At 38.0% G+C, this 16534-nt stretch overlaps 1 protein-coding gene across 3 annotated transcripts in view; it reads right to left on the bottom strand.

The window, feature by feature from the left end:
• LOC133530958 (neurotrimin-like) overlaps positions 1-16534 on the bottom strand; it is a 30356-nt gene that overhangs the window by 7986 nt on the left and 5836 nt on the right. For all 3 annotated transcript variants that reach the window (XM_061869018.1, XM_061869019.1, XM_061869020.1), the window contains exons 3-6: positions 9922-10079; positions 1683-1740; positions 908-1029; positions 46-187 (exon numbers count right to left, since the gene is read on the bottom strand). In XM_061869018.1, coding sequence (XP_061725002.1) covers positions 46-187; positions 908-1029; positions 1683-1740; positions 9922-10079 — 480 coding nt within the window. The remainder of the gene's footprint in view (positions 1-45; positions 188-907; positions 1030-1682; positions 1741-9921; positions 10080-16534) is intronic.

Here is a 16534-nt window from a genome sequence, read left to right as displayed (position 1 = left end):
ATAATTTAATTGTTTTGGAATGCAGGCACTAGTAAAGACACTCACCGTGAATGATGACCCGAATGTCCGCCGTAGCCGGGTCCCCCACACCATTTTCGGCCGTGCAACGGAATACCCCGGCCAGCAACCTGTGCTCCGCTTTAAACTTGATGCGATGTCGATGTTCTAGCAGCGCCATGGGCTCGCCCTGTAATACAATATGAGTAAAGACTGTCAAAATGTGAGTAGGAATAGATAAAACGAGGAAGCAATGTCTATCGATCTATTTATCTATCTATACAATTTCGCGTCAATCCAATATTCAGCGCCATCTATTATATTGCACGGAAGTTGAGTTATTCTGACCAGATATTAAAACGCCGAACAAAAGGAATGGAGCTGAAGCATCGTAAGACTCAGGACAACATGGAACTTACTTTTTCTACATGAATTCAGAATTCGAATTCTCTGTCAATGAATAAAGTGGGCTAAATACTTCTTAATATTTTCGTAGTCGACATTCTAGCGTCAAGTAATGGATTTATCAGTACCGTTTTAAAAGTGTATTGCTCAGCAATTTACAGCTAATATTATACAAACAGAAGGAATTGAAAATAGAGTTCCTGTTCGTCCGGTTATAATATTAGTCGAAAATTGTTGAGCAATAGACTTTTCGTTCGTTACGACATCTATTGTCAAGTAGCAATACGTAGCTTAACGCTAGATGTCGACTACGAAAATAATAAGCGTTTTGGTAAGAAAAGTAAAAGTATGGAGTTACCACTCTATGCTCCAAGTAACGTACGGCTGCGGAGTGCCGCTGGCCTCACAGTCGATGTCCACAAACTCCCCTTTCTTGAACTCAAGGAACCCATCTGGTATCGTCCTGATATTTAATATGTTTCTTGGTTACCTCTTATTGACTTACATTCTTCCTCCAAGTAACGAACGGCTGCGGAGTGCCGCTGGCCTCGCAGCCGATGTCCACAAACTCCCCTTTCTTCACCTCGAGGAAACCGTCTTCTGGTATCGTTCTGATCACAGGCGAAGCTGTCGACAAGTAGACATTCGTTAATTATATGGAGTATCTGTGAGTATTGTATATTAATGAATGTGTGAGTTCCCGGGATAATAGCTCGGCCGAACTTCATCTTTCCATACAAACGGAGTTTCGTCCTCATTGTAAAAGTGTTGGATTGTAATGAAACTTTGCACATACAATGACATGAGGTATCTAGGGCTGAGATTAGTTGCTCCACAAAAACAAACGAAATAGAGCAAAAACAAGTTATGTATGAAAATCTTAAATTCGCTGTATTTTCTTAACTATGGTACTCGTATCTGAGGATACATAAACTATTACAGCTCTAATTGTACCTTATCCTATTGTAGGTACACAGTTTTAGAGCAATCTAGCTAGTCGTTTTAAAATGAGAGCGTAACTACCTTTGTATGGAAAACCGAGCCTGCAGGTTCTTCGGCAAAAGACAGAATATGGATTAAAACCATTCCCATTTAAAGCCGTTTTCAGTCTAGTCGGTAGTGACCCTGCCTACAGTCTCGATGAGTGGTAGACTGGTGATGGTGAGTGGTGTTCCTGAGTTATGGATGTTTTCAACGTATATTAGTATTATATATATATATTTATATAGGTATATTGCCATTTAGTACCTACAACACAGTTCAGAACCCTATGTACTTACACTGGACTTCGATGGCATGGATCTGCTTGATCGGGCCCCATGGTTTTGGACGGATCACCTGCCAAGAGAGGAAAACATTTAGTACCGATGCAAAAAAAAAGCTTTCAATACCTGCCAATACTACATCAGTGTGTATCAGCAAAGACAATTTGATATAGACGTCTATTGTCAAAGAAAACTTTTATTTAAAAATTTTAGAACGCCATTTGACTTGGATCCTTATTGCTTGACTGATATGTGTTAAATTTGTTAAATATCAAAAAGTGACGCCATCTAACAGATCAAATGCCAAGGGTTTGACAGCATCGTTTCGAGCGATGGCACCATAACTGATTCTTCTGTTCTGCTCGAACCTCGTTCGACGTGTTGCCTCCCTGTCACACTTACGTACGAAATTACAAGTGCGACAAAGAGGCAACACGTCGAACGTGGTTCGCGGTAGCCCCTCAGGTATCAACCACAAATTGAACCTTGAATCGAATTCAAACTGACGTGAGTCAGACTAATATTAAGCTAAATACAAGTTGTTATTTATCTTGCCCTGTTAAAACTTGTACGTATGTTAGTTAGGGTTGGGTTAAATCTTGCAAGCTAAATTTGATCCACTTCCTGATTTCAGATTGAGCTGAAGTTTCGACATATAATTGGATGACGATGCAATATTATGAGGACATGGATCTGATCTGATCTGATGGAATAATAGGATTAGAATAATCTTGATGAGTATTAGTTGCCTGTTGCCTGTTGAAAGAAAAGCACATTCAGCGATAACAGATAGATAGATAGTTAGCAATAGGTTCTGTAGTTGCAGGCGTACATAGGCTACGGAGACTGCTTACCATCAGGTGGGTCGTATGCTTGTTTGCCACCGACATAGTATAAATAAAATCTTGTAACAAAAATTAAATTTAGCCAAAAATGAATTTTACAATTTAAGTCACTCACGCGAAATGTTTCAGAGGTCTCCCGCAGACATTGTCAGTACATAACTAGTTAAAACTTTAAAATTGAACCCTATAGGTTTCTATCTAGGCCAATATTTGACTTGAGACAACGATTCTGTTTGTTTGTTTTCCTACTCCTCTACTGTTATCTGTCATTTATGCATTCATTAACACGAATATAAGAACATCCATAAAAGATTTCAAGAAAAGTCTATATTGTCTATTCCTCATAAAAGCTCTTGTGCTTTTATACGCTATAACGTTACTGCGATTAATGGCTACCAACCTAACAAAACCAAAACGAATACAGTTTTAAACTAAGTGCATTGATGCCAACTTACAAAATATTCATTTGGTTGCATAGTAAAAATAATTACTTCATAAGTCAGAAACACGCATGTGACACCCGTAATATAGCAACACCCATAGACTACGAAGACCGCTTAGCGTTGCTTGTTAGTCTCCGTAGGCTACGGTGGCCAAAATTGAGAAAAAACAGTCCAAAAAATTAATTTAGCAAGTAGCAAGTACCAGGGCCTCATGAGTTACGGGAAGGTGTCACCGGCCGGCCGCGGCCCGGGGCGGGCCGGGCGCGTAACAAGGTATGCTCGCGCGTCTTGGCTATATACCTACTTTTGCTGTAATTTGTTTACCTAAATTAAGATTTATTTTTGTTGACTCGTAGGAAAAATATTGTATGCAACGTTGTATAAGTAGGTCAAAAAATTCTCGTGGCGTATTCCTTTACAATGTTCGCCTACGCCTTCGGCTCCGGCTCACATTGTAACTCACGCCACTCGCCTTTTTTGACCCTTCTTATACAACTGTTGCATAAAATACTATTATGTGATTTTATGTCTACAAGCCTATCAAAAGACCGGGATGTATAAACCCCTGAAATCCAAAATGGAGATACAATTTACACCTAGCATGACTGTCAAATAGTGTACAAGTTATTTTTATACAGACATAGTGTACATTTAACACTGTTCTCCGAATAAATAAAATAAAAATAAGAAAAAAGCGCAGAAAATCTGCAAAAAATGCAAAACTTGTCTAATTTACATTTACTAGGTACTTGTTACCTAATTTACAGACAACAAACCATGAATTCCTTTTGTCTTGCCGACATCCTTGGTTAGTCAACGGGTTAAATTAACCCTTCAACTGTCGGAAGGTAACGGAAGGGCTCATTAGTTCGCTTAGGACCAATTAAAGACCACCCTATTGTGTGGATTGGTCATCATTTGTGTACCATTCGAATTGTGTGGATTGAAATGAGTTCAAAACTTTTGCATCGATTGTAAGGTTAAGCACTCGGTGGCAGCATGGTTCCATTTTATCACTTGTCACTATGCCCGTCACTTTCGCGCTTATTTCATTTCATTCATTTCATTCATTTCATTTATTTATTTCTTTAACAATAATATATTGTGTTAGAAAACTTACGAACTAATTACATACTTATAATTTAATTAAACTAAGTAGTGAGTGGACATGTCAGCAAATAAATAAATTTTCTATGATTAAATTAAACAATAATTAATTCATAAGTGATATGTAAAAATGAAATAAAATAATGTCAAAATAAAATAATAAGTTAAAAATTCAAAATTTGTAGTAATTACAATTAAATAAATATTTGATAACATGTCAATTCATACAAAAACAAATACTTAAATAAAAAAACAAATATAACTTAATTCATTAAATAATTTACAACTTGTTAGAACGTGACAGGCATACTTAGTGACAAATGATAAAGAGCCGACCATCTTCGCCCTACTGTGGTGGTCATCGAATGAATATGGTTAGAATACTAATGGTCATTTCTTTATTGTTTTCATCTTAGGAATAGTTATTTGTTTTACAAAGGGGGAAAGTTGTTGTTTAACCGCTCGTGCAATTGATACCCGCAGTAAGTGAAAGATTCCAAAATTGAACGAGCGTAGCGAGTGGTTCGAGACGTAAAATCTTGATCGCTGCGAGGGTTTCAAGGCACGAGGGTTAACAAACTTTGCTTCCGAGTGAAACACAATTTTTTTTACCACACCAACGCGAAAATAATAACTATAAAATACCAAAAAAATCTAATCCAAATGAACGTAATTATATAAATAATATTCAAAATCATCATTTAAAAGTCAATTCTACTAGCTAACATAAGGAAACAACTGAAAATTTGCATCTGATTACTTTGCACCACCTGTGGATAAAATGCAACTTTCTAACTAGTTTTAGAACAATCAAGAGGGCCTTTACCAATTGGTGTGGTGAAAAATATTTTGTTATAGTTTAGTTTCCAGTACTCAAGTATTAAGTAGGTAAGTACCTACTAATCGTTGTCACAAAAAAGCACGACGGGTTAAGCACTATTTTTGATGCTCCTATGTTCTTAATTTTCAGTAACAGAAAATATAAAATCTATGTAGGGTAAATCCACGGTGACTCACGTTACTTTGTAGTCACTATTCCTAACAATCTTGTCGTATATTTGAGATCAAGAGCTTTCTACCTCGAAAACTTGATAATAATATCACAGAGTACATTACTGCGAATGAATTGTCGAAGTACTTTTTCTCCAACAAATTATGGAAATTGGAGAAAAGTAGAAAATAACTCTGTGACTCACGTTACAAGAAATGGACACGGAGTTTTTCGCCTTTTGTGTTTATTGATTTCCCTTTGATTATTGAATGAATTTGTTTTAACAAAATAACAACACAATGACATAAATAATCAAGCTTCTTTAATAGTTAACCAAATGAAATCAAAGATACACACTTATTAAAATAAACTATAAAACCTCACGAACTCACGTTACAGCGATTTCGTGAATCACGTTACTTGCGACCAGGCGCGGATACAAGGGGGGGGCCATAGGGGCAATGCCCCCCCCCCCCCCCCCCCTAAAACCCTGGCTCTCACATTACTAAATTGAGTAAATTTTATTTTTTACCAAAAATATATGATTTTCTCAAAATGGCCCCCCCCTAAGCCAAATCTTGTATCCGCGCCTGCTTGCGACTACCTAGAATATTTTGATATTTTTTTATCATTTCTAGCAAACAAATAGCATATTTTTTACTTATTATTATTAGAATTAGATAAAATAAATTGTATAAAGGCTATAAATTATATTTTTTTATTCAGCTAGTGGGTTTATGTCATCTTGTTTTTCCATTTCGGTATAATGTATAATTTGGGGTTAATAACCTGGTTTTTCTTTTACACCTTTGTCGAATGCTTGAGATATTTGTGCTTTTTCCAACTTACCACACTGCCAATACATTATATGACACTTTGATATGCCAGTGACGGCAAGCCTATGTTTTTTCTTATACTCTTCATACTTTCCTTCGTCTTTCAGCTTCTGTCTTCTTCTTTTTGCCCTTTCTGCCGCTGATAGAGGCATTGTAGCTCCAAAATACATTAAAATATTTAGTTACTCTCTTTACAGTAGCAATAACGCGATTCACTGTGACTCACGTTACAAGTATCTCAAGTCAAGTATTTCTTTAAAATAACACTTTTGCGGAGAAATAAACCGCGAGAATGACATCATCTAAGCCAAATCATATACACATAGTTCAATATAAGTTCATTTGTCCAAAGCTTCAGTACAGTAAATGAAAAATATTGTTTTTTGCGTTACTCACGTTACTCAACGACATGCAAATTTCATTCTCCTCTTACATAATTTTCTTTCAACTTATGATAATTGTAATCAAAGTACCGCGTGAATAATTTAATAGACAACAGATAAATAAAGGTTACTTACCTCTTCTTTGCGTAAAAATCAATTAAAAGTCGTAATATTTATAATCACTTATTTTACGTTCGTAGTTGATTCCGCAAGCAGCACTTACAATGTCGGAAATTATGACAACCGTTGACTTATTATTGACTTAAGGTTATAAAATTTGTTCTGCTACCCTCATTTGTTTATTCTACATTCAGACACATTCTAAATTCAATAGTTTATTTTTTCGTTGTCATGTCCGAGTTACGCGGAAAGACCCTGTAGGTACGACCCATTTCGGGTGCTATACACCGTGGGCTGATAAAACCCGACAGATTTTAACCACGCATTCCTGAGGTCATGAGGAGCAAAAATTTCTATAAGTATAAGATTTGGGAAAATTCGGCAAAAAAAAATTTTTAACAGACAAAAAAAAACATTTTTTTTTGCTTTTTCTTCATACGACACTTTATTTCTTCTTACATCTTGTCGAAAAAGAAACTAATTAGTTACAACGAATAACTACAACTGTAAAGTATTTTTTATTTACAGTAAAAATTGCGAGTTTCTTATAAAACTTTTATGTCTGCCAACAAGTATATCTAAACCAAGTCACATAGTGGCAGCGTCGCAGCCAAAAATGCGTTTTTTACTAAGTTATTACAGAAACAATTTTTTACAAAAAATGTCATTATCTCTAAAACAAAACCGATTTCGGGAAACTTTCTATCACATTTTAGTCTCTAAATGCTGTCAAGAATACACCTTTAAAATTTGTCGGGTTTTATCAGCCCACGGTGTATATGTTCAAGGTTGGTTTGGTATTGAGATACACCATAGGTTAAAAAAACGCGTTCATGAACTAAATTTTTAATTGCCAGTTAATGGGAAGAGACAAAAGGCGGCTCAAAAGAGTTCTACAATTGATTAATTGTAGATAATTGGACTAGGGAGCTAACCGACCGGCGGTAGTGATGCGATCGTTACTTCGTCGATGTCGATATCGATTTATTTTCATGACGTTAATTGTTTACGGTTTATGAATTGCCTAATGAATTCCCCTTTAACGTACTTGATTAAAGTGTGATGAAAGTAAAATTAATCTTTTTTTGTTATCAATTTAGATTTAAGTAGGTAACTCAAAGTATCGTATCAGCGGTGGCAGCATGGTTCCATTTTTATCACTTGTCACTATGGCCGTCACTTTCGCGCTTACATACTTGTTAGAAAGTGACAGGCATGGTGATAAATGATAAATAGCTGACCATCTTAGCCCTAGACAAATAATTGCGGCAAAAATGTGAAGCACACGATGGGTAGCGATGCTTTTATACTTGTTGTCTTTAAGAGACTTTCAATTACAGTAATAGCTGATACATTTCTAACATATCATAACCGGTTAGTTAATATAAGGGATCTAATCTTGCCTAGTTAGTTAAGTTCAAATAATTATACATCTCAGCATGAACACATTTGCATACAGACAGTTTCAGGATAAACCAATTTTTTTTTATTCATCGAAATTGTACAAAACTCAGACGTATTTAGAAGAAGGTAGATATTTCTAGCCTCTTATTATAGATTCTTATTGCTGTGTATATCTATTCGAGAGCTAATCATGGCGACAGAAGAAACAGTTTCTCATGTGGTAGGTAGACTAGGTACTTATACAACGGAGTGATTTTCCCGACGCCCTACTCAACATCAAGTTTTGATAGGATTGGACTAGCTGCCTGGCTGGACTAGCCTATACCTTCTCGCGAAAATTAGGAGCTAGTAGAATTGCGGACACGTTTTCGTATTTCATTAATATTCATTATAGGTATTACATTACAAGTAAAGTGTACTATTCTGAAATGTGTTTGACCCAAAATCTTACGCTATCACTATGCAAGATAGGTAAGTAAGGTTACATTACAAGTAAAGTGTACTATTCTGAAATGTGTTTGACCCAAAATCTTACGCTATCACTATGCAAGATAGGTAAGTAAGGTTAGTTTACAGTAAGTACATATGGTGCTACTTTCCCGCACGCGTGCGGGAATGAGCACTTTCCGTGCTTATGTGGAAACTTTAAAGAGCCATATGTACTGTAAATTTGGTTTTATCATACACGTGCGAATTTCTCATTTTCTGCACTTGTATCGTAAATAACTATTTCACCACACTTTCTTGAAAAAGATCTTATTTCATTAAATATCGATATCGATTAAGCCATATCGACCAAAGTCCCTAAGCGTTATTGTACAGCATTGAACAGCAAACGAAGGGCGGGCCTACTAATCCCTCTACGCTCTACGTGAGAAAAGACTTCTTTACAACTGTAACGATCTTTTGATATCCGCCATATTTAATTCAAAACCATTGTTGTTTGACCTCGATACTCGTAACGACAATGTAAAATGGGAGCTCACAGTTATACTGGTTTTTTAGACTTGAATAAGGCAAGATTAATTTATGGCGTAATTCTAACAAGACAGGTACATTTATTATCAACTTATTCGGACTTGCATGAGTCATGATAAGTTAATTTATAGTTTTGTTACAGTTTGGGAATGTTACAAATTGTGATTTTATGGCGTAATTCTAACAAGACAGGTACATTTATTATCAACTTATTCGGACTTGCATGAGTCATGATAAGTTAATTTATAGTTTTGTTACAGTTTGGGAATGTTACAAATTGTGATTAAGTAATTTTGATTTGAAAAAGATGTAAGTTCTTTGGTTCTAACAAGTAGGTATGTAAGTGCGAAAGTGACGCATAACATGACAAATGATAAAAATGCGACCATGATACCGCCGCAGAGTGGTGACAAACCAGCGTATGGGACCATACAGAAAGGGGAGACTGTAACTTATACATGTTTATGTGTATTGCCAATGTATTGATAAGTGATAAGGTACGCAGGAAGGCCCCTCACCGTTCACAAGATACCCACATAATATGTTGCACACTGTTAAAGCCTACCTCGCACTGACCAAGCTAACTGCATGGCATTTGTAATGACAAAGTGGGGAAATGTCACCATTAATGTCAGATTTCTATGAAAATATGACGTATAAATGACACTCTCACTTCGTTTGTTTAAGTCGGCGCATAGTTGGCTTAGGCGGATTCTCGGGTCTCGTGGGGTCTCGACTGTCTCCTATGAGGGTCTCACCACTCTCGCCTTTGTACAATAACACCTACCTCGCAAGTATATTGAGCAGTGTCATCTGCAGCAAGGTCGTCGATCTGCAAGCTGTAGTTCACGTGGAAACGGGTCCTCGGTGGTAGAAGATAGTGGGGGTCTCGACTGTCTCCTAGAAGGGTCTCGCTTTTTTACAATAACACCTATTTCGCAAGTATATTGAGCAGGTGTCATCTGCAGTAAGGTCGTCGATGTCCAAGCTGTAGTTCACATGGAGTCGGGTCCTCGGTGGAGTCTGTGGCAGAAGATGGTCTCGACTCTCGCCTTTGTACCACGGGACCCGGAGGTGTGCTACGAGTAATATGCCAGCGCGGTATACCACCTCGAATGTATATTGTGCAATGTTGTGTTAAACCTACCTCGCAAGTATATTGTGCAGTGTCATCTGCAGTAAGATCGTCTATTTCCAAGCTGTAGTTCGCGTGGAGTCGGGTCCTCGGTGGCAGAAGATGGTGGGGGTCTCGACTGTCTCCTAGTAGGGTCTCGCCTTTGTACCATCGGACCCGAATATCGACGTCTGTGGACAAAATAAAATACCTATTATTTCCTTTCCATAGCACTAATTCCAATAAATATATATATATAATTAGGTATGATTGTCATCTGGACGTTCAATGTCTAGTGTTCATAAACACTTAGCGCCACTTGCACCATCCCACTAACCCGGGGTTAACCGGTTAAACCGTTAACCCAGTGTCAAATTGTACTGGTAACCATGGTCACTCTCGGTTTAAACCGTTAACCCTGGGTTAATGAGAAGATGCAAGTGCCCCTTAAATTAAGGTGGTTCGCTCTCCATACAAAAAACAGTTGCCTTTTATTAAGTCATTACACACTATTACTACTTTTGAATATTAGTTTGCGCTAAATTGATAGAAAAAACTTTGTTTCATCCAGAAATCACGCAAAAAAAACGTTATAATTTTTATCAATGTAACAGCAAAACAACGTTTTTTGCGTGATTTCTGTATGAAACAAAGTTTTTCTATCAATTTAGCGCAAACGAATATTCGAAAGTAGATAGATGCGCATATATATATACCTATGTAGTAATAGTGTGTAATGCCTTCATGACACGCTATTGTATTTTGTATGGAAAGCAAACCACCTTAATGAGTTAATTTTGAGACCTATCATAATGATGACGCTTTTTTTATTTTTTCTGTGAAATGAAATGATAGGGCCCATACTCAAGTTGATGAGCGTTTACCGAAAAATGCCAATGGATAAGTAAGAATGTATCGGCATACCTATTCGGGATGAAAATGCGAATGAATAATCAATAAGTGATGTGTTTCATACATTAGTTTTGAGTGGCAGTTTCCATAACAATTCGTCACTTGGCTACGGAAGTTCCTGCAGACGGATTTGGCCGCATTGACTTTACATTGCCGATCAGCATTGATATTTGATCAACATTCCTTGCTCTAACGCTTCAAAGCGACGAAGACATCAACCTAAATTGACCCTAGCCCAAATCTGACCCTCGACCTTATTTGTCACCAATAATAATTCTAAATTCAATACATCGCCTTGGCAGGAAGTGTAGATCGCTATCTTTATGTACCAATTGTATGAGACGTATGAGCCACTTGGTGAGAGTCAATTCATGTAATAGTAAGGAGTGAATAGGGACCTTTGTTGGTGAGACACGTGGCTAGCCAATGTACTCGTATTTTACAAGATTTTGAGATTTTGTGTGGCTAAACAGCAAAAAAGGACTATCGTTTCATCCAGGGCCGTAGCTAGGAGGGGGCGGAGGGGGGATTATGGAGCAATGCCTTACCTTAAGAGGGAAGAATAGCTTTTAGTAATCCAACGAAATAACGGTAATTTTTCAATGAAATTCCATTTCGGGAGAATACGTTTTCCACTAACTAAATCTTAACAAATCACTTTGTTTTTGATGTCGATCACTTCAGCATGTATAAGCTGCTTCCAGGTGTATAAGTTTCGCTGTATTTGCAAAAATAAAATATTTTTGTTTTTTTGCAAATTTTGTAAAAAAGGAAAACCTCTATAAAACCTAGTTTTTCATTGTGTCAATAACGTACTAAAAATCATTGAGAATGGAAAATAATTGGAAGTGAAAAAACGTTTTTTCTTTATGTATGGACGATCACGTGGTATAATACTTCCCTCTTAATATAAGGGCTTGTGCACAAATCACGCGAGGTTCGATAGGGGGTAGGGGGGTCACAAAAAAATCACGTAAGATCACGTTGGGGTATAAGAAAATCTCACGTGTATTTTTTTATGGTGAACGAAACTAAGAAAAAATATCTAGCACAGTATGCTTTTTCTCGGTTTTGTTAAGCATAAATCTTCACTTAGCACTTCAAAATAGCGAGTCTAAAGAAGATTTACTCTATACAATACTATATATCTTAAAATTATAGGTTGAACGAAAAAATTTAAAAATATACACGTGAGGTTGTGTGGGGGAGGGTCGCTAAGAACCTCACCAAATATCACCAGGGGGAGGGGGGGTCAAAAAGTAGCCGAAAAAACCTCGCGTGATTTGTGCACAAGCCCTAAGAAATAACATCGACTTTGATAATCGACTTTCTGTTTTGCCTTATGGTTGACTGGTAGAGAATGCCTATTGGCATTAAGTCCGCCTGTTGTACTCTTTTTTATGTGCAATAAAGTTTAAAATAATAATAATAATCTTGAGCCATCCTAGATGTCGCTTTTTGTGGGGGCCCATCTTGTGGGGGCGAGTCACCGTCGGCCGGAAATAAAATTGAATACCGTTTTATTAGGCAGGCGTCCGGTTTTTTAACCCATAGCCCAGTATTTAGTCCATCGCTTTCACCCAATAGCCCAGTTCATTTTAGATTCCATCAACCCTGAAATAGTCCTTACACCCTGGCGGGTGCTGCCTCTGCGTGCGTCCCATGACACGGGCAAGGGCAACATCCGCTAGGTGTACCCCTTACATTTCATTAAAGTGTCAAAAGGGCCTCTACGTGTTGGCTTCGGCTCCGCGCACGCCTCCCAAAGGTCCGGAACACCATTGTTCCGTGATGGGAAAGACATATAATAATAATATAGGTCTTCTGTTTTTATATATTCAAATAATAATACCTAATCTTTTCTATTCATAAGTAGTAGGCAGATGTGTCTGGCGGTCAAAAATATCAATGTAGGTATGGCGGAAATGTGTCTGATCCTTATTGATCTTCAGTTTATATAATATTGCTTCATTAACTAGTTTAATTACTTCCTTATCCTTACCAATACATTTCTGGTTTAATTACAATCAGTTAAACATGTGAGATTGGACCCCCCGATGTGTAACGCGTGTAGATCTAATCTAAGCAGGTGCTTTGTTTTCGACACCCCAGCTTGACCCGTTTGTTTTAATAAATGGCCCGTGGACTCAACTGGGTGCCCCGAGATACACATAAATAAAGTCGATGTTACTAATTGTGAATAGGAAGGTAAGTACATTGTACAAGCCCCCTTACCCATAAAACTTTACGGGCCTGATTTAGTTTAATTATGTTTTATCCCTTTCTTACAAATACATAAGTCAAAATGACATATACAGATAAACAATTCATAACTAATGGCCAGTAACGCGTTTATGAATAACGCCAGTCTCTATGAATGTATAACAATTCTGCGAGTATACCTAGAAAAGGTTGGTCGTTGAAGATCAGAGCAATTCCTAGCTGAGCAACTTTTCAAATCTCGAATTTTTGAAGCTTTAGCAGCCAATGCAATTAAGCCATTTTTGCGATTTTCGAGGCGCTGTAAGTTTCTTCAAAATAAAATAATCAAAAAAAGCAAAACATGGCACAGATATTGATGATATTTATCTTATTTGAAAAAAAACCGGCAGAGAGCATGACGGGCCATGCTCAGTGTAGGGTTCCCTAGTTACCCTTCCGTCACAATAAGCTAAAGTATAGTAGATTGTTAACCAAGGGATGAAAGAATACCTTTCACCCGAGTTAAACAAATAGGCAAATTTGCGTAATCAGTACCTAATTAAAGTAATAGTGATAAAAAAAAATCAGATTTTATTGTGCGACTTTGTCGGCTTTATTTTGCAGGAGGAGGCAAACGAGCAGACGGATCACCTGATGGTAAGCGATTACCGCCGCCCATGGACACCTGCAACACCAGAGGGGTTGTAAGTGCGTTGCCGGCCTTTAAGATGGGAGTACGCTCTTTTCTTGAAGGTTTGAAGGTCGTATCGGTCCGGAAATACCGCAGGCGACAGTTCATTCCACAGTTTAGCTGTGCGAGGCAGAAAGTTCCTGGAAAAACGCACAGTTGAGGACTGCCAACCATCTAAGTGGTGAGGATGGAAATGTTGTCGCGTAGGGCGATGGCGAAAAGAAGCGGCAGGGATTAATCCGAACAATTCCTCGGAGCACTCCCCGTTGTACATGCGATAGAAAATGCAGAGCGAGGCCATGCACATCTCTACGCAACGCCAAGGAGTCAAGCCGATCCGAAATGCACTGGCAGTCGACAATTCGAGTCGCTCTTCGTTGGATGCGGTCCAGAGGGAGAAGCTGGTACTGGGGTGCCCCTGCCCATAGATGAGAACAGTATTCCATGTGCGGGCGCACCTGCGCCTTATAAAGCTGTAGGCGTTGGGCCGGTGTGAAATACTGTCTCGATCTATTGAGCACACCGAGCTTTTTTGAGGCTAATTTAGCCTTACCCTCTAGATGGCCGCGGAACTGGACTTCACTCGAGATGTCGACGCCAAGGATTCCGATACCGGGTGTGGCAGTCAGGGGAGTGCTCTCAAAACGAGGTGATACGACAAACTCTAACTTTTTTGCGGTAAACGCGCAAACTTGTGTCTTGGTAGGGTTGAAACGGACTAAGTTAAGTCGACCCCATTCAGAGACTTCTTTTAGGGAAGTCTCAATTTCAGACACAAGTTTGTTCCGGCTCTCTATGACGTTTTCCCGAGAGATATTGGTGCGGCCGGTGTAAGACGCGTCACCCGTACTATCATCAGCATAACAATGAATGCCGCTGATTTGCAGCATGTCATTGATATGAAGAAGGAATAGGGTGGGTGATAGCACACAGCCTTGGGGGACACCAGCATTCACAGACATGGAGTCTGAGCATTTACCGTCAACTACGACCTTTATGCTTCTGTCTGCTAGAAAGCTCTAGGTTAAAAATCCAGGGAGGAAACAGTCGAGAGCGTTTGTATGGAAAAATCGAAACTAGGAATTCCTCATAAGGGAACCAATGCATTATATTCTTCTCTTTCTGCACAGGCTCTATTAAAAGTTGTGACACTTCTGATGTTCGCTTATCCACTCACTTTTGCTTTTGGTAACTGTAGTTACCAGCCGTCACCCTTATTTTATTATAGGGAGCGTGCATGAACTGTAGGAGGCAGCACAGGAGCCGTCAGATTTTTGGCGCAAGGCGTAAATGTGATGTTTATTGTTCCGATGTAGCCCACAAGATGGCAGAACCTACTATGCCCAAGAAAACACGTGACGTGTAAATGTACATGTTTATTGTTCCGATTCAGGCCACAAGATGGCAGACCCTCCAACGCGCACGGTCCCTATAATAAAAGAGGTCACTGAAAAATATGAAGCATGTGAGTGGTTATTTTATTAGTATGAGTCCTAGGTACTTGACAATGCACCTTTTGATAATGTTATCTATTCATATATTTGTTTTGCATAGCTATTATTAACATAACACAATTATAATTTAGGGCCAGTTCTCACAGTTAACTGCATAATTGGTACGATGCTTGAAATAATGGGCAATGCTTTTATCAAAACAACTTATTTGAATTAAGGTCGCCTAAACACGATCTGATTAGGTACTTTCGTAACTTTGGCATCTCAGCCCGCGTAGCCAACATGGCAATCGTTAACCCTCCGTAGCGACATATTTTGACTAAGGTGTAGAGTTAGAAGCTTGGCTCATCATGAGATCTGACTTTTAGACAGTGCGAGCCTAATGGTTTCATCTTGGCAACAATTTACGTTAAAATGTTATTGGTGGGATTCCACTTCTTTTTGTAAGATAATCTTCCATCCCCTGATTTAAAGGATGGGGGGTGATTTACTAAAAATCCTAAAATACGTATTATATTGTTTATAACAAGGAGTCCATATATAAATTTTCAGACCTCTAAGAATCAAAGTTTGAGGGGTTTAGGGGTAAAAGATAAAGTTTTTGATATTTTTGTACTAATACTAGCTTACGTACTATATTTAAGCTTTCTAGGACTTCAAGAACTACCCTCAGATTTTCGACGATCATCAGTGAATGAGTGAGTCAGTGACGAAATCGGGGTTTTAAAGATTATCAGCAAAATCTAAAGTGGCCATCTTGTGTTGTTGCAAGAGCTATGCAATTGAAACTTTTTATGTTGAATAGGTCCATTATTTACATCATATCCCGACAATTTTGTTTATCTGGGATAAACCAAACCCAAGTTATGAGGGTTCAAAAAAACGTCGAAGCGCTTCGAGAAAAGGTAGGCAGTGCCCTTGCGATTCGCTTGGCTCGCCTTGGCGGGGGCACTACCGTGCACCGAAATATTCGCAGTTTTAAACATTTTAGAAATTACACCAGTCCACCTTAATTTTTTTTATAGGAAACTTTAATAAACAAATTAATAACGCCGTTGTTTAACGCACCGCGTTCGACCGGCCTAACTCAAACGATTATGTTGTAAAAGTAATCAGGGTAATTCGATATGATTACTTTAAGTGTGTGACTATAAACATTCGTTTTTGGATGTACATAACTTGTAACACAGTTGGACATAATCGTAGTTAAATAAATAGCTATCGACACACAGTCTCAAAAGTTATTTTGATTTTAAGATAAAAAATATTAATTTTGATTAACGAGCCTGTTAGAATTTTAAAACCTCCAGATCACATCCCTAACATAATTAATAAATAGATATTCAATTAATATATACCTACATTTTAAAGATTTCGACCAATGATG

The sequence above is a fragment of the Cydia pomonella genome, chromosome 24 (genome assembly GCF_033807575.1).
Source record: "Cydia pomonella isolate Wapato2018A chromosome 24, ilCydPomo1, whole genome shotgun sequence".
Lineage (NCBI taxonomy): Eukaryota > Metazoa > Arthropoda > Insecta > Lepidoptera > Tortricidae > Cydia > Cydia pomonella.
The sequence above is the reverse complement of the archived record's forward strand: the minus strand, read 5'-3'. Positions and strand labels throughout refer to the sequence as shown.